The following is a 24,576-nucleotide window of genomic DNA, read 5'->3' as shown; positions in this document are numbered from 1 at the left end:
TGGACTTCACAGGTATATTCAGAGCATTTCTTCCTAAAGTAACAGAATACACATTCTTCTCCAGTGCACTTCGAAAATTCTCCAGAATAGACTACATACTGAGTCACAAATCAGGTCTCAAATGGAACCAAAAGACTGGAATCATTTCCTGCATATTTTTAGACCACAATGCTTTGAAACTTGAACTCAATCACAAGAGGAAATTTGGAAAGAACTAAAAAACATGGCAGCTAAAGAATATCCTACTAAAGAATGAATGAGTCAACCAGGAAATCAAAGAAAATTTTAAAAAATTCATGGAAACGGGGGCACCTGGGTGGCTCAGTAGCTTAAGCATCTACCTTCAGATCAGGTCGTGATCTCAGGATCCTGGGATCGAACCCTGCATTGGGTTCCCTGCTCAGTGAGGAGCCTGCTTCTCCCTCTCCCTTTATCTGCCACTCTCCCTGCTTGTGCTTGCTTTCTCTCTTTCTGTCAAATAAATATATAAATAAATTTGTTTATGGAAACGAATGAAAATGAAAACACAACTGTTCAAAACCTTTGGGACATGGTTAGTATACAGCAATACAAGCCTTTCTTAAGAAACAGGAAGATTCTCAAATATACAACCTAACTCACCTTATACCTAAAGGAGCTGGAGAAAAACAGCAAATAAAGCTAAACTCAGCAGGAGTAGAGAATTAGTAATGATTAGAACAGAAATCAATGAAATTGAAATCAAAAGAACAGTACATGGGATCAACAAAACCAGGAGCTGGTCCTTTGAAAGAATTAATAAAATTGATAAATCCCTGGCCAGAATTATCAAAAAGAAAAGAAAAGGGCTCAAATAAATAAAATCATGAATGAAAGAGGAAAGATCAAAACCAAAATGAAAAAATACAAACAATTATAAGAACACATCATGAGCAACTCTATACCAACAAACTGGACAATCTGGAAGAAATGGATGCATTTCTAGAGTCATTTAAACTACCAAAACTGAAACAGGAAGAAACAGAAAACCTGAACAGACCCATAACTAGCAAGAAGTTGAAGCAATAATCAAAAACCTCCCCAAAAATAAAAAGTCCAGGACTGGGTGGCTTCCCAGGGGGAATTTAACCAAATATTAAAAGAAGAACTAATACCTAGTAACTAAATCCTAGAAGAGAACACAGGTACCAACCTCTGTGACCTCAACTGCAGCAACTTCTTGCTAGACACATCTCCAAAGGCAAGGGAAACAAAGGCACAACTGAACTATTGGGATTTCATCAAGATAAGAAGTTTTTGCACAGCAAAGAAAACAGTCAACAAAACCAAAAGACAACAGAATGGGAGAAGATATTTGCAAATTACATATCAGATAGAGGGGTAGTACCAAAAATCTATAAAGAATTTATCAAATTCAACACCCAAAGAACAAATAATCCAATCAAGAAATGGGCAGAAGATATGAACAGACTTTTCTCCACAGAAGATATTCAAATGGCCGACAGACACATGAAATTATGCTCTACATCACATGGCATCAAGGAAATACAAATCAAAACCACAATGAGATACTACTTCATCACAACAGTCAGAATGACTAAAATTAACAAGTCAGGAGATGACAGATTGGTGAGGATGCAGAGAAAGGGGAATCCTTTTATACTGTTGGTTGGAATGCAAGGTGGTACAGCCCCTTGGAAAACAATGTGGCAGTTCCTCAAAAAGTTGAAAATAGAGCTACCCTATGACCCAGCAATGGCACTGGTAGGTATTTACCCCAAAGATAAAAATGTAGTGATCTGAAGGGGCACTTGCACCCCAACATTTATAGCAGCAATGTCCACAATAGCCCAGATGTCATCATTAGATGAATGGATAAAAGAAGACGTGGTCTATATAAATAATGGAATATTAGTCAGCCATTAAAAAATGAAATCTTGCCTTTTGCAATGATGTGGATGGAACTAGAGGGTATTACGCTAAACAAAATAAGTCAATCAGAGGAAGACAATTACCATATGATCTCATTTATATGTGGAATTTAAGAAACAAAATAGAGGTTCATAGGAAAAGAGAGGAAAAAAATAAAGCAAGATGAAATCAGAGAGGAAGACAAAGCCTAAGAGACTCCGAATCACAGGAAACAAACTGAGGGCTGCTGGAGGGGAGGAGTAGTAGGAGGATGGGGTAACTGGGTGATAGACATTAAGGAGGGCACGTGATGTGATGAGCACTGGGTGTTATGTAAGACTGACGAATCACAGACCTCTACCTCCAAAACTAGTAATGCATTACATATTAATAACTGAATTTAATTTTTTAAAAGATTTTATTTTTTTATTTAACAGAGAGAGAGAGAGAGAGATCACAAGTAGGCAGAGAGGCAGGCAGAGAAAGAGGGGGAAGCAGGCTCCCTGCTGAGCAGAGAGTCTGATGTGGGGCTTGATCCAAGAACCCTGAGATCATGACCTGAGCCCAAGACAGAGGCTTAACCCACTGAGCCACCCAAGCGCCCCCTGAATTTAAATTTTAAAAATTCAATAAATAAAATGTCAAGGTACCAAAAAAAGTATTTGAAACCATGTATCTTATAAGGAACCCCTATCTAGAACATATAAAGAATACTTACAAATGAATATAAAGACCACCCAATTTAAAAAATGAGCAAATGATCTGAATAGACATTTCTCCAAAGATGAAACAGAAATAGCCAATAAGCATATGAAAAGATATTCATCATCACTGGTTAGAGAAATACAAATAACAATCACAGTGAAAATCTACTTGTTCACATACTAGGAAGATTAGAACCAGTAAGACAGCAAAACAAATGCTGGTGAGAAACTGGAACCATCATATGGTGCTCAATGGAATGTAAAATGGTATATATGCTTTGGAAATTGTCTGGCAGTTTCTGAAAAGGTTGAACACAGTCACCATATGACCCAGCAATTCCGCTTAGTACACAAATTTCATTGATGGCAGCATTACCAATAATAGATAAAAAGTGGAAACAACCCCAAATGTCCAACAATTGATGACTAAATAAATTATGAGTGAATAAATGAATGAAATCATAATAAATGAAATGAATGAATAAAATATGGCATATCTATAGAATGGACTGTTCTTTGGCAACAAAAAGAAATAGAATACTGAAATGACCTACAACATGGATGAACCCTGATAACATTATACTAAGTGAAAGAAGTGAGTCAAAAACAGCCAGGTTTGTTTGATTCCATTCATATGAAATGTCCAGACTGGCCAAATCTATATACAGGGAAAGCAGATTAATGGTTATGTAGGGTTGGGGAGGATGGGGGAGAAAGGAGGGACTGCTACTGGGTACAAGAGTTTTTTGGGGGGTGAAGAGAATATTCTAAAAGTGATTGTGGTAATAGTAGCATAATTGTAAGTACACTAAAAAGCACTGAGTAGTACATTTTAATTAGGTGAACTGTATCTCAATAAGGCTGTAATTAAAAAATACAAACAAGATAAATTTCTGTATGCACACACATACAAAAGATTATAGTGAAACAAGATGGGATTGGGAGGGAGACAAACCATAAGTGATTCTTAATCTTACAAAACAAACTGAGGGTTGCTGGGGGGAGGTGGGTTGGGAGAGGGTGGGGTGGAGTTATGGACATTGGGGAGGGTATGTGCTTTGGTGAGTGCTGATTCACAGACCTGTACCCCTGGGGATAAAAATACATGTTTATAAAAAATAAAAAATTAAAAAAAAAGATTATAGTGATTTACTTAATTATTTTATGTTTATATGTTCTACACTGAAAAACTTGATTCCTAATAACACTATGATTGTCTTGCCTATATCTGTATCTACACAAATAAAAATAGTACCTGAATAACATTATCAATATTACCAACATTAGTAAAAGCAAGGTAAGATTTTTTTGTAGTTCTTTTTATTCCTAAGCTGTATCCCACCAAGACGCACAGTCAAAATACTGTGTTATAAAGTTATTCAACACAGTTCATGAATGTTTAGGTCATACTTTTGTTTCCTTTTAGTTTTTTTTAGGGGTCACCTTCCCCCCATTTCAAAGTAATCTTGTTCTATAATTACATAAAATATCTATATGGTTACAATGTGAAAACATGGTATATTTAGACGAGTTGAGCTTCTATTCTTGTTCCCTCCAATCTGTGTTTTTTTCTCTTCTATTGGTAACCATTTTATTTATTTTATGGTGTACTCCTTCATCTTAAAACAAATTATAAGGAAATACATAAATGATAGCCTACTATATACAACTGACACTGCTTTTTTTAACATTATATTCTGAAGATCACTGTATATAAAAAGTATTCATTCTGATGGATAGAAAAATGTGAAAAAGCCTTACAAAATATTTCATAGTGATAGTACAGAAGGACACAGTATGATTTTCATTCTGTAGAAAGGAAAACTCATTCCCTTTGCTGCTGTGTAGCACTCTATTATTTGAGCCTGGGCATTCAACGTATAATTCACTGTAATTTATTCACCTAGTCCACTACTGATAGACACACAGGTTGTACTCAATATTTTGATATTATTGCAAACAGGGATGCTGTACTTACACTTCTGTCAGTTTATCTCTGGGATCATTTTCTAGAAGTGAGAATGCTGAGACAAAGGGCAAACCCGTGGGTAACTGTCCCCCAATACTATCAAAATCCTGTCCATGGAAGTTGTTACACTTTGCATTCCCACAAGCCATGTATGAGAGTGGCCATTTCCCTACAGCTCAATCAATAAAATAATGTTATGGAACCTTTGGATTTTTGCCAATGTGATAGGAGAAGAATAGTGTCTCAGTATAATTTTAATATGAGTTTCTCTTACTATGAGTTAAACTGAACATTCTTTCATATGTTTAAGAGGCATCTGCATTTGTTTTTCTGCAGGTATCTAGTTTCTACAGAGTTGGTGGTCTTCCTTCTCTTTTAAAAGTTGTTTATATATCACAGATAATAATATGAAGCAAATACTTTTTCCAATTTTTCTTTTTCTTTTTTATTTTTACCTTGTTTGTAGATATTTTTCTCCCCAAAGCTTTTTTTTTTAATGTAAATAATCAAATTTATCAATCCTTTCCCATATTTTGGATTTTGAGTTCTAGTTAGGAAAAATTTTACCATTTCCAGGGGACCTGTATTTTCTTCTACTATTTTATATGGATTCACTTTTTTTGATTCATTCAAAACTTGTTTGGTGTATGGTATGAAGAATGAATGATTTTTGACTTATACTAATATATTTGAGTAAGCCTATGAGTTTGCTGGCTTTATAGTCTATGCATGTGTATTTATCCACCAATTCAGTGTACTGAAAAACATCATGCATTGCCAGAGAATTTTATATTCCATGTTAGAAAATAAAAAGTTCCACTTTCACAGAATGAAATCATACCATGATCTACTGCTATTAAAATACTCTGAGAGGCTTTTGCATTTTTGCAACTACTGGAATAAACTACATACTTTCTTACTGGTTGAGCCACGTAAGATAAAATAAAACCAAAGACAACCAATTCCTGGATTAAAGGCATTTATTAATTAAAATGAAGGTTAAAAGGTGAAAATTAAGATTAAATGAGAGTTTTACACAGGGTAAGTGCTCATATCTTTTTTCTTCTTAAAGTGGGCTCCATGGCTAGCATGGAGCCCAATGTGGGGCTGGGCTTGAACTCAAAACCCTGAGATCAAGACTGGAGCCAAGATCAAGAGTCACCGGCAGCCTCAATATCTTTGTAACTGATATTTGATCAGTGTGATTCTGTGGGCAGTTTGGTTGCTTTGGAAACGAGGTTCAATTTTGAAAATGTATTAGGAATATCACCTTTCATTATTAATATTATCAATTTTAACATTAATCTGATCTCATACTGACATTATATGATAAATGTATATTGGTAGCGTCATGAAAAAATTAAATGGCAGAATCAGTAGCAAAATCAGAGCTTACAACCAAAGCTTGTTTTGTACCTGGGTGGAAAATAGATAATGCTGCAAATAATTTAAGATTGATATTATTTAAATTCATTTCTGTTATATAGTAAGTTCTGAAGAAATTTTCTGAAACAATCACAGTTTCTAAAAGAGAAAAATAAAGCAGATTTTAAATGTCAGGGCTCTGGAACAAAAAAGTCTTACTCTTCTACTTTAACTGCTCAAGCATATAAGGATTCATTATTCAATGAATGGCTTCTACTAGAACTTACAATAAAGAAACTAAGGAAAGCAACATATAACATCAATGAATAATCTACAGTCTCTTTAAGCAAACTTTTTAATTTCAACCAAATCACAAGAACAAAAACCCAGGCCTCAACTTTCACATTTTCAATCTCTGTCTACTTCAGGTAGTGATGTCTAATGAGCTGGGAGATAATCAGAAAAGAGGCAGAAAGAGAGATGGCAAAAGTCCCAGATGACATATGGTTCACCAGTGGCTACTGAAAAACTTCATTTTATAGATGATGAAGTTACTGCTCAGAGTTTGTGACCTGGACAAAGTTGCATAGCTGGTTAAATGCCAAAGCCAAACCAGGGTTTCAGTCTTTGACTCTAAAAGTCAAATGCTCTTTCCAGTTTGCCATTCGACAAGTCAGATTAGATAACTGGGGAAAAAAGTGAAACTGGTTCAATGTAAATATGTATTTTATGTTACCTTAGAAGTTAAACCCAGTTTTAAACATTCAATTCCATTCTTTTCCATTATTTAAATTATTGAGAAATCTCTCAATATGAAAATCCAATTGTTTTTACCCTTGCCTAATATATTCTTTTTCTCTATATTTAATCTTAGGAAGTAAATACTTTTCTAACAGAAAACATTACCTTATTGAATATAAAACTCTTCATTGAAACAAAATTCCATACACATTACTTACAGGTAGGAGACTAAAAGGGTAATTCTACTACAGGATCACCTTAAATATACTGAACACTTAATAATCATATTTAATTAATTTATACCATTTCAGATAGGAAAACTGAAGCTAAGGCCCAATTCCAGTCTAAAACATACTGAGTACTTACTATGGATCAGATACTGGTACTAGAGTCAAAAGATAAATTACCAAATCAAAGTAAAAAACACGTATTTTGAACCCTTGGGACTAAGCTTATTTAAGCCACACTCCTGATTGAAAGAAGTAAAATTTTAGTGGACTCTTATGTAAGTATTCAATATTTTTGATGAAAATAAGACTTTGAAGAGTGTTTCTAAAATACAATATAAAGATTTAAATTAAAAAATTCTTCTAAAGTTTCTGAAATTACTGAGAACACTATTAAGTTATATTCACAGATGCTAAGTCCAGTTTTATGACTTCTCATTGGTAAGATCATCTTATTTCAATAATATACATTTATAATATTCCAAAATACATTTAGAGATAGAACCTAGATCCCAAATTACTTGTCTGAAATGAAACTGTCCCAAATCTATCTAAGGTTTCTCTCTTTCCTAAGGTTGGGAGATTGCTCATGGGAAAGGACACATGTACCTTTCCATTACAGCCAGGCACTCCTTTCTCCAGGTAAATCGACTCCCTCGTCGTAGTCGGAAGGTGCCAGATGTGGCAGAGACTGGGGGAGGTGTTTGTCTCCACTCTGGGTCCTCTATTGGAATGGGGGCTGGTCTCATACTTAGTGTAGCCCCTGAAATAAACAAGACATTTTTAGCAAATATCTTGCAATTTACTAAAACCAATGACAAATATAATCATGAACTTGACAACGATAAATTTTTGTCCTTCCATTGGAAATTGCAAGCCAAATACATTTGATATTTACATAAAAAAAAAAAAAAAAGTTCCCTGGGCCTCTCATAGTGCCTGCCCCATGCCAGTGCAAACTGTTGCCTTGAAACCATTGCCTACTCTTTATGCCACAGGCTATGGGTACTGAAGCAGTTTGCAGTTTGGGGGAAAAATAATTTGACCCAAACAAAAATCCAAAGGGACAAAAACTTTTCCTTAAAAAGTTTATCATTAATTACTTTAAAATGTCTTTTTTTGGGGGGGGCGGGTCACTTGTCTTTTATCTTTGTTTATGTCATCTTTTGAAATTAAGCCCAAAATCTCTCTTTAGGGAAAAAGGGAAGTATGGTCTTTGGACCAATGACAACTTAGAGTATCTTCTGAAAAATCTTTCTTGAAATTTCTATCTGACAGTTTTAACTCTTTTGAACAATATATACTCTATGATCAGAACTTTTCATTACCATTCAAAGGACTCTTCTTATTAAGAAAATGGAGCCCTTAAAGAATGTATGCAAATAGGAGATGAATTTAAAATAACCCTAATTGTTGTAAACTCTCAAAGAAAAAAAAGTCAAATGTAGCATCAAAGACAGTAAGTAGTATTTGACATTATTTTAGTCTACTAGTTAACTAAAGTCAGATCTCCATAGGTCTACCATGTGTAAAAGCTATACTGTTTTCTGTTACCTCCTGAATGTAATAAAAGCAATGGGGGGAAATGTAATTAGGAATTTTATTAATTTAGACTAGCCTTTTCTCAAACAATGAACTGCTGATGACATATGTATTCATTAGTTCACCATTTATCAACACCCCCCCCCACACTTTTTTTTTGGCTTGCTCTAGGTTAGAAGCTAGGGGGGAAAAACCCAAAAAAACAAAACAAAAAACAAAAAACCCAACATTGTCTCTGACCTCTGTAGACTTATTTCAAAGTATTTAAATATAACTTGGTATGTGTTCACAGACTTCAATCCCTGGATTTCCCACTGTTCCTTCATTCTGTATATTGTTAAATTCATCTTCCCAAAGCATAATTATGATCATAGCATTCCACTGACCAAAAGCCTTGAAAAAGTTCCCACAGCCTATGGAATAAAATATAAACTCTTAACATTGACCTAGAAAGACAGGTTAGAAATTGTTAGAATTATGTGGAATAATGCACATATTAATAAATATGTATTTATTTCTTCATAACAAGAATCATACCTTATTTATTGTACCTTGTAATTAATACCTTGGGTAGTATTTCTACCTTACTACATATAGATCTCTTTGTAGATCCCCCCTAATAGCTACATATTTATAATCTGTTATATAGAGGCCCAATATTTTAGCAAATCCTGATCTTCCTCTCCAAACCTGTTGTCTTGCAGCCCTTTCCCTGAGTAAATGGCATCTCTATTTTTCAAATTGCTTGACTCAAAATTCTCAGATTTATCTTTGACCTCTCTATTTCTCCTACATAACATATATCTAGACCATAGCAAACCCTGTTAATTTTATCTTCAAAGTATATCCAGAATCAGGTCCGTTTATATTACTTCACTTAGCTTTAGAATAAGCCAGCATCAACTCTGTAAAGCTTAACTTTCTGGGAAGGTTCCAAACATGGCCCTTCATAATAAGTCACACCTCCTGGTAAACATCCTCTTGAATTCTAAGCTGGTCCTATGATATGTTTTGACAGCAGAAAATGGAAATAGTTTGAGGCTAGGTCATAAGACCCTTTGCAGCTTCTAACTAGATTTTCTGTAACGCTGGTTCTGGGGGAAGCAAGTTGCCATAAAAGAAGTATGACTAACCTGAGACTACAATACTGTAAGGAAGCCCATGTTAGCCACATGGAGTGAAAGATGCCCAGCCAACCCCCAGGTGCCAACGTTGAGGGGAACAAAGCCATTCTGGGTATTCCAGTCACAGCAGAAACCATGTAGAAAACTGTATAACCCAGCAGATGGAGAAATAAGGCCCTAGGCATACACTACCAATACAGCCATGTGGTAGTTAGCCCCCAAGATGGTTCCAAAGGATCCCTGCCCCTGGTGTTCACCCTGTTGTGTAGTTTCTTTCCATACGATATACCAGGATTAGTGTGTGTGTGACCAATAACATGTGGAAGAAGTGATGATATGTCACTTTTGCCATTAGATTACAGACTACACCATGGTGTCTGTTCTAGATCCTCTATCTCTTAGATCACTTGCTCAGGGGAAAAACAGCTGGCAAATTGTAAGGACACCCAGGGAGTCCAGGTGAGAGAACTTGAAATCCCTGGCAACAGGCAGGAAGGAAACTGGGGCCTGCCAACACTCAATGGTAGCGGTCAGTGGCAGATTGTCCAGGGGCTCACAGCTCGACTACAACCTTATGAGAACTCTGAGCAGAACCATCTCAGCTAAACCACTCCTGGATTTGCCACCCACAGAAATTGTGAGATAATAAATGTTTGCTGTTTTTAGCTGCTCAGTTGTAGGTTAATATGTTGTACAATCATATAAAACAAATATGAGATATTACAACCATCTCCAGTTGTTTATTTCCCCACATTCCCCAACATACTGAGTACTATGAGTATTATTCTTCACATTTATAAATTTGGCAGGCAAAAAAATTTCTTTTAATATAGAGATTTCACTATTGGTAAAATAGTATCTTTTGTTTACTGAACTTTATATATCTTTTCTTGTGAATTTGTATCTTTTATCTTTTCTTTTGAGTTATTTATCTTACTGGTGTATTGAAACAATACCAATTGCTAGTCACACAGATTGCAACTTTTTTTCCAGTTTGTCTTTTTATTTATGGTGTGCTTTCTGATCTTAAATTTTATGTAGGCACATTTGTCACCCTCTTCTTTTGTGGTCAATATGCTTTGTATCATTCAGAATATTTTTATAGTTTTCTTATTGTTTAAACCCTTAATAGATACATGATTTCCTATTGTATATGATGTAAAGTAATTATTTAACTTCTTAATTATTAACTTCTTCCTCAAATGGACAAGTATGTCATCACACAATGCTTTAGAGATTCATGGCTTAAATGTATGGCAGACTATGGCCAGCTGCCATAGTTTAAATAAAGTTTTAGGGGAACATAGCCATACTCACTCATTTACATGTTGAATTTATATCAAAGTTTTACATATACATTGCATTTGCATCAAAGTTAACAAAGTTTAGGCATAAGGAGAAAAGAGAGGGTTGGAGGATTTCAAAGTCTTTGTTTTGGTGCTTTTCTAAATGCAAGCAGGAATTTCAGCATAATAAGGGCTCTGGAATCTACCTAAGTTACATTATGTAAATTTTGCTCACTAGTGATGATAAGAGGGCCAAAGCAGAGCCAAGCAGATATCATTGCTGAACAAGACAGAGGTAAAAACAGATTGGGCAAGGCAGTAGGTCCCCTCATTCAAAGCCTGGTTTCTGTTAAAAGGATATTTTTAGGGCTTTAGTGGGTGAAGGATAGGGAATAGGTGAGTAAATTATAATTAGTAGGTTGCACTGTAACTATGGCATCTTTTCTTAGTTAAGGGATAAGTAGGTATAAATAAAAGAATACAAAGAATCTTAATCATGGTAGTGGGGTTTATTGGTCATGTAACTATTTTTCTTTATAATATTCTGTATTATACAATTTTTCTATACAAAGGAAATTTAGGTGAAATAAATTAAAATACTTCAAAAGAAATCAAGGAAACTTATGCACAGATGGGTGGAAACTCAGTAATTTCAAACTCGTAAACATACTGAATTTGAAACATAATATTATCACATTACTTTTGAGGTTTTTTTCCCCTTGCTCCTTTTTCTTTTTCAGTGTAGCAGTATTTAAAAATAGCACAAGCAGCATTCTGGAAACACTCCAATAAACACGGATTTGTTCTAGAAACCTTAGTTAATCTTGCTCTAGTTAAAGCGATGGAGAGCAATGAATAATCCAAGAATGGGTTCAAAATTATAGACTCTGACAGAAAAATACAAAGATACTAGAATACAGAAACAATGTAACTTTAAACCCCTCTGAAATAAAATACGGGATTTCTGGATTGGCTATGAAGAACCCACTTTTTGTTTCTCCTTACAGTAATTTTCCTTCCAGAAACATTTTTTTCCCCATCTTGTATCTGGGCTCTCATTAAGAACAAAACTTTGCACATTAATCCAGCAACTCTAAACCCAAGAGGAAAAAAGTCTTTTCCTAATTTGCTGATAAATTTCTAATTTTGATAAATGTTCTCTTTGCATATATGATAATTTTCCTATCAGGTTTACTTCTGAGTGAGCCTTTGCCAGTCAACTAATAGAATATGACTACAAGCATGTCATTACTATCCTGTTCACAGAAATTAGCTTCTCCAAAAGTAATTTTTCATCATCCCCTATGTCACACACATGATTTCCCTGAGGTTCTGACACTCGGCAATAGTGAAGGGAGGAGGCATTACTTCTGATCTCCAAATTTACTTCATATGTTTGCTGTATGAGCCTCCTGGCAAACTTTATTTGTTTAATTTAGAAATAGGCAGAATCAGTGCCATGAGCCAAGAGGAACTCAGCAAACCCTGTCTGCTATAGTAATATTTAAATTAGACAAGGGAAAAGATTGCTGAGCTTAATTTGATTAAATAAAGGGGTTTCTGATGTCAACCATGCTGAATTTAGTACCCATTTCTTTTAAAAAATGGGCATTTTCTTGTAAATGTTTTCATAAGAAACAAGATAAAATGTATTTGATCAGTTTCCATCAGTCTATTTTATTCATACTCCTTGGCAGGCTTTGGGGTATGCTGGGAAATTCTAATGATGGGTCTGTTTATCAGAGAACTACAATGTATCTATTGGATTATCAGTAAAAATAACCTAAATACCACTCTATTATTTTTCTTGCTGAGTTCACTTCAAGAGAGAAAAAAAAAAAAATCCTGCATCTAAATAGATCCAGAGTGAAGAGGTTGAGAAATAGAAGAACTTCAATGACGATATACAGAGAGAAAAGCACTGAGCCCAAGAATAGAGATAGAGAATGTAGAAACATTTTTTTATTTGTTTTCTAAATACTTACATTTAGAGAAAAGAAAAAAAGTACTTTTTCGTTTTGTGATTTTCCTAAATTTTGCATTTCCCCCCCAGAATTTAGCAATGGGACGGTACCATTTACATTTATTCCGATGAGCAAGCAAAATTTGTGAAATAAAATCACTTCCTATTAATAAGGAGGTCTGAACCACGTGAACCTAGGTTCTTCAGTTTTTTTATATCTTGAAAGCTGTTAACAAAGCAGATTAATCTCATTTCTGCCTCTCTCTCATTCCTTCCCTTTCTTCTTTCCCTTCTCCCTCCCTTTCTCCTTTTCATGAAACTTTGTATGTACCTTTTGAATACATAGTGGAAGTACAAAATTCATAAAGACACTAAAGGCTATACAGTTAACAATCCCCCTGCCATCCTGTATTCCCAGTCTCTCAAAGCTTCTACAGAGCCTTCCTTAGCTCCAAATACAGTCTGCTAGAGATGTTCTAATGTTTACATGAGCATATACATGTATGTGTTCCTTCTATGTAAATGACAGTATACTGGATCTATTGTTTTGCATCTTACTTTATTCCCTTATGAATTTGATATTACTACATATAAATTCAATTCATATAAAACCCTCCTTTAAAAAAATATCTATATAGCCTCCATACTGTTCCATTGTACAGACATATCATTTATTTAACTGGTTTGTGACTGAGGGACATTAGGCAGATTCCAATCACTTCTGCACTGACCTGCAAGGAAGATTCTCATGTACTATAAGCACCTAATGACTGTATAAGTTATTTTTAGGTGCTAACATAATTTTAGTTCATCAAGATGATCCAAACAGAAGAATAGTTTCAAAGTATCCATGGAGAAGAAACAATACAATTCTTTAGCTAAAATGAAAGGTTATTTTATTTTTTAAAAATTTATTTATTTATTTGACAGAGAGCAAGAGAGCGAGAGAGAACACAAGCAGGCAGGAGACAGAGGGAGAGGCAGACTCCCTGCCAAGCAGGAGCCTGAAATGGGGCTCGATCCCAGGACCTTGGGATCATGACTTGAGCCAAAGGGAGAGGGTCAACCAACTGAGCCACCCAGGTACCCCTCAAAGGTTATTTTAAAGTCAACAAAGCCTCACTTAGAAAGAATTCTATCAAATTAGGTCTTACAATAAAGGTAAAAATGCAAGGAGTAACTTCTAAACATTAAATTTTAGTCACTAATATCTGATTACTGTTGATGCTATGAAAACTACCAACTGACAATTACAAATTATCCTCTTCTCTTCAGCTAACATGTCCTATAGAACCCTTATGGACTTGGTTTACAAATAAAAAACAGAAAGTCCTTTAAAAAAAGATAATCAGCAAAACTTCACTGAAAACCAAATGCATATAGTCAGGGGAACTTATTCTTTTTTATTTATTTTTAAATAAACTATACACCCAACATGGGGCTTGAACTCACAACCCCAGATCGAGAGTCACATGCTCCACCAGCTGAGCCAGGCCAGGAATTCCTAGAGGGAAGTTATTCTTAAAAGGAAAGAAAGCAACTCCTCATCAACAGCTGGATGAAGGCTGTTAGTCCTTTCCCATTTTCCTGTTTCAATGCCCTAGTTCCACCTTCCATCAGTTTCCTGATGATGGTTTAGCCTAACTCTAGTTCCAAGACAAACTGAAATAAAAAATAAGATCAAAAACAAATAATTTTTAATAAAAATTTAATAGTTTTTTAATAAAACAGCTTTAGAAAAACATTATATCACCCAGAGCTAAAAACTGGATTCTGATAGCAGTATTCTGCAGTTGGCAGTGCTATCAGATCAGCTGCAGGGGCCTAAGAGCTACACCTTAGTCCCCTTCTGTTTTCTGATGAATTCATTTTCCTGGTATCCTAGTCCCTGCCTGGGATTGAAGCCCAGCCTTGAAATCCCAGGGGAATGAGAATTTAGCCTCACCAACTTGATTAGATTATATGTCAAGGCACTATTTTAAGTGCTAAATCTGAGAGACCAAAAAAAAAAAAAAAAAAATCCCTTCTCTTATAGAGGCTGATTGCCTGACACAGTTGGCTAGTTTTTGTCCTTCAAATTCTTCACTGTTCTGCCCTATACATTTTTGAACATCTTGACAATCTCTTTGGTGCTCCCCACCATGGCAATCAACTGCTGCAAAGTGACCAGGTTTATGAAAGCCCTAGGTACAGTTCCTTATTTACCTAGCCAACCCTTTGCTATTAGCTGCTCCATTAAGCAGACCAAGTGCCAAGTTTTTGTTACTCACCATCTGATTTGCTTTGCTGTGTGTGAGTCATGGGAGAAGTGATATCTTTGGAAAGACTGCTTAGAGCTAAGTTTAAAGTGTTGCTTCAAGTATGATTTAGCTTAAGATTGTCAAATAATGGTAGCCTCTAGCCACATGTGGCCATTGAGGACCTGAAATTTGGTTGATCGGAAATGGTATGTGCTTCAAGTATAAAATACATACTAGATTTTAAAAAAATCAGTAGAAAATAAAAGAGGAAGGAAGGAAGGGAGGGAGGGAGGGAGGGAGGGAAAGAGAGAGGGGGGAGAAAAGGGGGTGCCTGGGGGCTCAGCTGGTTAAGTGTCCAACTCTTGATCTCAGCTCAGGTCTTGATCTTAGAATTGAGTTCAAGCCCTACACTGGGCTCCACACTAGGTGTGGAGCCTACTTTAAAAAAAGAGAAAGAAAGAGGTCTCAATAATTTTTAAAAGTACTGATTAAATGTTGAAGCGTTAATACATATTTGCTCAATAAAATACATTATTAAAATTAATTTTAGCTCTCTCTTAATTTTTTAAATGTGGCTATTAGATAATTTTTAAATTATGTGTCATTTGCATTATATTTCCACTGAATTGTGCTGCTTTAGAACATTAAGCTAATGGTAGCAACAAAAGAGTCATTATTTTGAGAGATGTGCTTACATATCTAGCTATCATTAGAAGAATACCTAAAAATGGAAGTTATTTGCAGAAAAACTGCTAGCTAATAAATGCTAAAGGAATGCTAAATAAGATCATCATCATTTTGCAATCCCCAATGGAATAACTCATTTAGGTAAGCATCATCAATGGGTGCTAAGACCACGGACAGAAGGTTGCTGTAGAAGAGGATATCCATCCAGCGACAAAATGATGCCCTACAGATTACTACAAACTGCAAAGACAAGACCTGGTGGTCATTACTTTAACAAATGATCAAACTTAGCATATGATAGTGCTATAACCTGACATGACATGCCTCTTTTGATATATGAAGTAAATGTTACCGACAAAGCATGTTGCCCCAATGTTTTACTGTGAAAATTTTCAAACACATATACAGCAACAATTAAAGGATTTTATGATGAAAATCTGTACTCAAATCATGCAATATTTTACTCACTTACTTTATCACATTATTTATCCATCTCCTTATCCATTTTATTTTGATGCATTTCAAAGTACAATGGAGACCTCATTACATGCCCTCTCTAAATAATCTATGAAGTGTTCTTGCCAAAAATGGTTAACTTGAATCTACTCTAAACCTAACTTCCAGGTTACAGGAAACACAGGGGCTATAGAGGAGAAAGTTAACTGACACTAAGAGGAAACAGAAAAATCCAGAATACCAGACATCTGTAATATTAGATGATTTAAAAAGTGTATGTTATTTTAAAAAAAAAGTTTGAGTGACTAGATTTAAGAGTTTAAAAAGACATATAACAACAAATTCCAATCCGTCTACCTAAATCAGATACTATTTAATAAAAAAAATTCTTGTAACAATTAAAGAAATATGAATATAAACTAGATGTTAGATGATATTATGGAATTAGTATTAGTTTTCTTAGATATGGTCATGAACTGTGGTTATGCAGGCGATTACCCTTTTTTTCAGGAGATGAATGTTTACATGCATATACATATATACATAGATTTTAAATTTACTCTATTTTTTAGAGATAAGGCAAATATAGCAAAATGTTAACAATTATTGTATCTAAGAAGAGAATAAACATGTTCACTGTACTGGTCTTTCCACTCTTCTATACATCTGAAACACTTCAAAACAGAAACTGGGGGGCAGGACAGATTAAAAAAAAACAACTCGTTGTAGAGAGGCTGATACGGTCTCTTCTATTTTGTTCTGCCTGGGCTTTTCAGATTAGGAATGCGATCTTTAAAAAAAAATCTTACCCCTCCCCCACATGTTTCTCTAACATTATTTCCACTTCAGAGTCAATGCTATATGCAATAGTCCAACTGCTGATTTAATCTAAAATAAGCAAAGACTTTAATACTATAGTGTTACAGAAGACAGTTCTCCAAGCCTAAGGCTAAACTTGAGATCAGGCTCATCGCCACCAGTCTGTGCAATGTATAGATTAAGGACAGGCTGCCACACACCTTTAGACTTTATATACCACTTGTTAAAAGTATCCTACAATAGATCTTGCCTATCTGGCAACTTCAGACATAAAGGTTTCATGATTTCATTTCCTTCAGATTTCCTTGAGATTTCATTCTACTTTCCAACTTATTGCTGCTTCCTAAGTTATCAGGGCAGCTTCACCCTAATGTCCAAAGACATGCTCATCACCCAGGTAATTAGAAATAGAAAATCAGGGGCACCTGGATGGCTCAGTGGGTTAAGCCTCTGCCTTCAGCTCAGGCCCTGATTTCAGGGTCCTGGGATCAAACCCCACATCAAGCTCTCTGCTCAGCAGGGAGCCTGCTTCTCTGCCTACTTGTGATCTCTCTCTCTCTCTCTGTCAAATAAATAAATAAATAATCTTAAAAAAAAAAAAAAGAAATAGAAAATCATTAGCAGAGGTCACCGGACACAGTATAGCAGTAACTAAATAAAAGTATTGAATTTATATTACTAACTAAAATAACATTTACAAAAAACAAAACAAAACAAAACAAACAAAATCAAAAAACCCCACCCAGATGCGGAATCTTGTGTACATACAGTTGAAAAAAAGAAAACAGCCACTGATAATCACGACCTGTCTTTCAAACTATCGTTAGAAAGAGCATATAACCTGCAAACAAAGAGATGCTTTGGAGGAAGGGGGAATATGACTAGATAGTATTAGACATGAAACTAAAAAATGGCATAATCAGGGCTTAGGTTTTACATTTAATGCTCTTTGGGCAAGATTGGGCACATTCAAGGTGGTATGGCCGTAGACAAGGGTACTCTTTGCGAAAAAAGAACAACAATAAAGTATAAAATCATCTTAGTGAAGATCAGTCAGCACACAGATTTAATAAAGTAATAATTACATCTGTCTTGTTTCAGATACAATAAAATAAGAAAATGATATTTACCAGGGTTTGTCTTCTCAAGTTGGTACCATCGGTAAAATGCTCTCTTCTTCTGTTCACTCAGGTCTGAACCCTGCTGCAACAGCCAGTGAGAGATCCGGCTCTGACTGATACCTGTGGAGAAAGAGAAACAGCTATTGCAGGTACTTAAAGTCCAGGGAAGCTGCGAGTTCTGCTGGTTCTAGGTTACTGGGTCCTTTATTCTCTGTGTTAATCTGTAATGAAGCAGCTTGAACAAACTCTCTAATATTAGATTTCTTTGTAAAGCCTGACTGCACTGGCTGGAATATACTCAGAAATGATCCACCAGAGGTCAAAGCATTTTATTAACCAAGATGTCAAAGTGGTCTCTAAAATTAATCCATAAGCCAAGTTCATGTGAGATAAATGAAGAGATTCCTAATTAATAGTTGTAAGTCGGAAGTTGACTACATTTGTACTCTGACCACCATCCCGGCCCAATCCTGGTTGAGAATGTTAGAATATTAGAACTTTTACCAGATACTGAGAAGGAAGAAAAAAAAAAATCAAGCCAGCAAGTTTTGCTATTCATTATCAACACTAAGAAAAAAGATTTAGGGCCTAAGAAAGGAGAGATTATTGAAAACAGTCTCTTCAATAAGGTTTCTGGCTTATTTGTTAATTCATATAGGCATTTCCAGACTTGTTATTATTACTACATATAACAAAGAATTGGAAGAATTTTAGGTTATGTTGCAATATGACCTCTTAAGAAACCTCAAGAAGTAAAGACATCCTTCTAAGACACAGGCTTATTAAAAAAAAAAAAATGAACAGAATATAAAGCAGTGGTTTTCAGTTACCTCTAAGAAGTTCTTGACAGCAATTAATTAGAAATGTGGAAAAACCTCCACATGTGAAAGTAAGAAAGCATGACTAAAACTTACTAGTATGAGAATCACACGCTTCTTCTGGTCATTATAGCTATTTCAAAAATGAATAATTCAACATGCAACTGGCAAAAGCAAAGAATAATAGGAAAGAAGAAACTGTCTTATACGCCCATAAGTCACTTTCCAAAAGACTATTCAGCTATCATAGAGGGTTAACAGTATCTAAATTCTCCCAAGGAATTACTTATAGTAACTGGATGGTACTGAATGCCATGTGTGCGAACACCTGTTTAAAACTATAATGCACAACAGGAAGAATAGTTATCAGGAAGAAACACACCTCCTAACATGAGAAGCAGGAGGTCTGGTGATCACATTTAACTCATTAGAAGCAAGCCCCCAGAGTTTCATACTTTGAAAACCTATGTTATAAGAAAATGGGAGGAAACTGGGGAGAGATTTGTTAAAAGAGAGGTTGGGGTTTGAATCATGTTTCTCTGATTGGAAATGCCTTTCACTTTGAAAGGGTAAAGTCAAACAGTTTTCCAAAACCTAAGTGATTACATTCTCAAGTAATTCACACAGTAGTTTTCCAGTGGACTGAGGATCTATGTGATGCAGGTGCTGGCGGCTAGCACTGTATGCTTATTCTAAGAGAATACAAATTATTCTGGATAATTTAATTGGCTGTTTAGCAATGCTTTCACCAAAAGTCTAGTTTCAGAGATTATACTACTTTTTATATTACCTTTAAACAAGAGTGAAAAAAAAAAAAAAAACCATTTACCACCATAAAATCAAAATTGGTTTTCATGTCATAAAATGAAACTATTTTATATGGATTCTTCATATTGGTACTACACTATTCATAAAGAGGAAATTCAAGAAAAATCTGTTAAGAAAAAAAAAAGGATACACAGATATTCTGAAACTTTCAATATTGAATCTTCTGCACAGAGATCACAGAGCCCACTAGATATTGGAGCTGTCCAGGTTCTGGCTGTGCTGTAGTGGAGGAAGAGGAAAAAGCCCATCAAAAGGAGATTAAATTATGGACTACTCACATAATAAAATACTGGGCAGACTTTTAAAATGTTCTTAAACAGCCAAAAAACCAAAACTAACACAAAAACAAACCAACCAAGCAAAAAGCCATCAATATCAAGTGTTGGCAAGGGCAAAGAGTATATGGAACTCACACTTCTGAGAGAAGGGTAAGATGCAGGGCCACTATGAGAAACAACTGAGCAGTATCTACTAAAGGGAACATATGGATACCGTATGGTCTAGCAATTTCTTTCCTTGATATACAGCACAGAAATCTGTACATACTCAATAGAAATGTGGGGCAAAAGGCATGTACAACTTGTACACATACAGACCTACAGAAGCATTATTCATAATAATCCCAATCTGAAACAAGTCAAACACAAATCAACAGAATACATAAAAATCATGATTTATGCATTCTACTAAAGACTACCATACCACTGATACACGGAACCACATTAATAAATCTCACAAGAATAATATAGTCCTCCCCAAAAGACACATACATAAAAAAGCCACACACGATTATATGATTCAATTTATAAATAGTTAAAAAACAGACACAGCTTATCTTTATGAGTGGTTACCTATGGATAGGAGGAAGGTTAATTAACTGGGAGGCAGTTGAAGAAATGCAGTGGTCAGCATGATTTCTGATTTTTTTTTTTAAAGATTATATTTATTTATTTATTTGAGAGGGAGGGAGCACACATGAGTGCATAAGCAGGGGGAAGAGCAGAGGGAGAGGGAAAAGCAGACTCTCCACTGAGCAGGGAGTCCTGAAGGATGTGGGTCTCCATTCCAGGACCCCAGGATCATGACTTGAGCCAAAGGCAGATGCCCATCCTACTGAGCCACCCAGACACCCTGGCATCATTACTGATCTTGATCTAGATGAGAGTTATACATGTGTCTTCACTTTGTAAAAGTCATTAAACTGGGACACTTTTCTCTGTATATATTTCAATTTTTAAAAAAAGTTTCCTGCCAAAGTTTTCAAAATTCTATGCAGTGTGTAAAAAATAAATTGGTATGTGTCAATATGGAAAAATGGCCATGATATCAATGAAAAAGTATATAGTTTTATGAATATATTTTCACATAATCTACATCCTGTTTTGTATAGTAAGTAACAAAAGCTTATACATAGCCAAAGACACACAATAGGAATTTAGAGTGGCTGACTCTTCGTATATTGCATACCTTTATATTATTTTCTTAATCTTACTACAAATATGTATTAATTTATTTTTAACCTTTTCCTATAATCACTACATGTTTTATTGGTTTTTTTAAAAACACTGTAATGAAGTTAAACAACGGACATGTGCAAAAAGAAGTTAATTTCTTCTTTTTTCATTAATTCTCCTGAGGTAAGCAATGTTAACTGTTAATATATGTTGTTCCACAATTTTCGCATAATTATTAATTTAATAAAACAAAAGAAAGTAATAAAGAATTCTTCCCCATCCAATCTTTTGTGTGAAAAGGAAATAAAGGAAGTCTTCCCTGTATATTTAATAACAGTTTTCATATAATAAATACAGAAAATGAAGTAATAACTTTTATCCAGAAGAGGCACTATAAAAACTAAATATGTACAATAATACATTTTGCAAAAAAAAAACATTTTGCAGTGATTTTTCTTTTTTTTCTTTTAAGATTTTATTTATTTATTTGACAGAGAGAAATCACAAGTAGATGGAGAGGCAGGCAGAGAGAGAGAGAGAGGGAAGCAGGCTCCCTGCCAAGCAGAGAGCCCGATGCGGGACTCGATCCCAGGACCCTGAGATCATGACCTGAGCCGAAGGCAGCGGATTAACCCACTGAGCCACCCAGGCGCCCCTTCTTTTAAGATTTTATTTATTTATTTGACAGAGAGAGATCATAAGTAGGCAGAGAAGCAGGCAGAGAGAGAAAGGAGGTAGCAGGCTCTCCACGGAGCTGAGAGCCCAATGCGGGGCTCGATCCTAGGATCCCGGGATCATGACCTGAGCTGAAGGCAGAGGCTTTAACCCAGAGCCACCCAGGCGCCCCTGCAGTGATTTTTCTTAATTAGCAGTTTGCTGATAAGTAAGTTTCCTTTAACACTCATCCTTCTGTGCCTGGTCCAAGCCTTTGGAACTTTAGTTGATCTAGGTGTAAAAAGGGCCTGCTGCTTTTCTTTACTGTCTGCTTTGGTACTTCTCCTTGGGAGACAAATTCCCTTTCCTCCCTCCCACTGCTGAAAAAAAAAAAAATGTCATTCCTCACATGTTTTAGCTCCTCAAAACCTCTTCACCTTCCATAGGGCAGAAGAAAAATTCACATATAACTTTCATAACTCTCTTACACTGAGATACTAAAACTAACACCCCATTAATTTCTTTCCACTAAGAAACTGATTGGTCACACTGAATTCAACGGATGAAAAATGCCAGTCTCATTCACATTCTTTTCTGAGCTTAGCTTCATCATGCTCCTTCCAGTTCCTCAAATGCCATACTCCCTCCCACTAGAGGGCTCTCTACCACAACCCATTTGGGTCAAAAACTCTGATGCAACAAATTCGAATGTTTCCTCTTCCTTCCCCTTCCTGGGCAATGCAAATGACCAATCACATCATCTTCATCCTTGAAAAATGTTAGATACAACTATCCAATGCAACTTTTTAGTCAGCTTCATGGACTGTTTGCTAGCTCCTTACAGGTTAGTGTCCTCAGGGTTCTATCTCTAAGAATCTTCTCTCCTATACACTCTTCCTTTAGTCATCACAGCTATCAATCATGATTTTAAAATTCTAAATGCCAATGACTTCCAGAGCACCAGACTGTTCTTTCAAACCATCTGCTAGATAGCTTCATGAGATTTTCTCACAGGCCTTTAGTATCATTAACTTAACTCATATCTTCTTCCTTTAAATCTGCTCTTCTTTCTGTGTCCCCCATCTCAATTCTACCTTCCACTCTACTCTCTCCTCTAATTCTCACATGATTACCATATCTAATCACTTCTTAAAATTCTCTTCATGTTTTCTCCAATCTTCATTCTTGTGGTTCAGAATCTCAGCCTCGTTTGCCTGGACAATTGAAATAACTGATAAAAGAAGAAGCCATCTAAGATCCACGAAGACAAAAACCTCATGATCAGATCCTTCTTTTTTTTTTTTTAAGATTTTATTCTTTTTTTTTTTTTTTTTGACAGAGATCACAAGTAAGCAGAGAGGCAGGCAGAGAGAGAGAGGAGGAAGCAGGCTCCCGGCTGAGCAGAGAGCCCGATGTGGGGCTCGATCCCAGCACCCTGAGATCATGACCTGAGCCGAAAGCAGAGGCTTTAACTCACTGAGCCACCCAGATGCCCTGATCAGATCCTTCTTAATTACAAGGTCATTTCACAGTTGAAAACATGAAATGTGATTCTGCAGTCACTTTCTACTTGAGAACTGCAGTCATCTCAGGGCAACCAGAGTTTTATCTCCAAATTTAAAACAGATTCTTCATAAAAAGTATTCATAAACATGGGGGGAAAAATCCATCCTCCATCCCAACTTTTCTATTTCTTATCGTTGAGGTTTATTTGGATGTGAATCCTTCTAGACTCTTTCCTATGCACTTAAGACATAAACATGTACACATATATACATTTAAGTTTTTTTAAGCACACATTTGTAGTTATTCAATATATAAGTAATACTTCTCACATAAATGGAATTTTCTCATGTAGTAATTTAATAAACTTTCATCATTCTAATGGTTACATGGTATTCCACACCAAAATCCACTTACATATTTACCTATTATTAAACATTTCAGTTGTTGCTAATGGTTTACCATTATAAATGATGATACAATAAATACTCTATGCATATCTTCATGCATATGTACAGATGTTTTAGGATTGACTTCTGAGAATGGAATTTTTGATTCACAGCATATGAGCACTTAAGTTTATGACAAATACCAGAGTGCCCTCTTAAGAAGGTTGTACCAAATTTTATACTCTGACCAATAGTGATGAAATTATCTCCCTATATTCTCATGATTACTAAATACTATAAAACTTATTTTGAAAGTCTTTCTTTTTGTAATACATGCTCATTATTAGAAAAGAATTATAAGCAATTCAGTGGAAAGAAAAATTAAGAAGACAGCTAATAAAAAAAAAACACACACATCCAAATTCTTACCATTTAGAAATAACTACACTTAGGGTAAGATCATTCCAAGCATATGCAGACATAGGGTAGGCAGAAATAATTACTAAAAGTAAACATATGCATACTGTATACTATATAGACAAACTATAGACAGAATTTTGAAATATAAAAACATAAAAATCAGTTTGATTTGAATGTAAGAAAAATTTTTAATAGAGTGAAAATAAACTATTACTCAATTTTAGTAAATGCTTCTATAAGGCAAGCAAGGTACCTTAAAAAAATGCATTAAAGCAAGGAAATGGGTTATATAAAAACATTAGGTTGGGGGCGCCTGGGTGGCTCAGTTGGTTAAGCGACTGCCTCCGGCTCAGGTCATGATCCTGGAGTCCTGGGA

General features: G+C 35.3%; 1 protein-coding gene across 6 annotated transcripts in view; it reads right to left on the bottom strand.

Moving 5' to 3' along the window:
* HMBOX1 (homeobox containing 1) overlaps positions 1–24,576 on the bottom strand; it is a 193,564-nt gene that overhangs the window by 48,401 nt on the left and 120,587 nt on the right. For all 6 annotated transcript variants that reach the window (XM_004775150.3, XM_004775153.3, XM_004775151.3 and 3 more), the window contains exons 5-6: positions 18,144–18,254; positions 7,506–7,659 (exon numbers count right to left, since the gene is read on the bottom strand). In XM_004775150.3, the coding sequence (XP_004775207.1) occupies positions 7,506–7,659; positions 18,144–18,254 (265 nt within the window). The remainder of the gene's footprint in view (positions 1–7,505; positions 7,660–18,143; positions 18,255–24,576) is intronic.

The sequence above is a fragment of the Mustela putorius genome, unplaced genomic scaffold, assembly GCF_011764305.1.
Source record: "Mustela putorius furo isolate JIRA1106 unplaced genomic scaffold, ASM1176430v1.1 tig00000242_pilon_pilon_pilon, whole genome shotgun sequence".
Lineage (NCBI taxonomy): Eukaryota > Metazoa > Chordata > Mammalia > Carnivora > Mustelidae > Mustela > Mustela putorius.
Note: the sequence above shows the minus strand (reverse complement) of the source record. Positions and strands in the feature narration are given on the sequence as shown.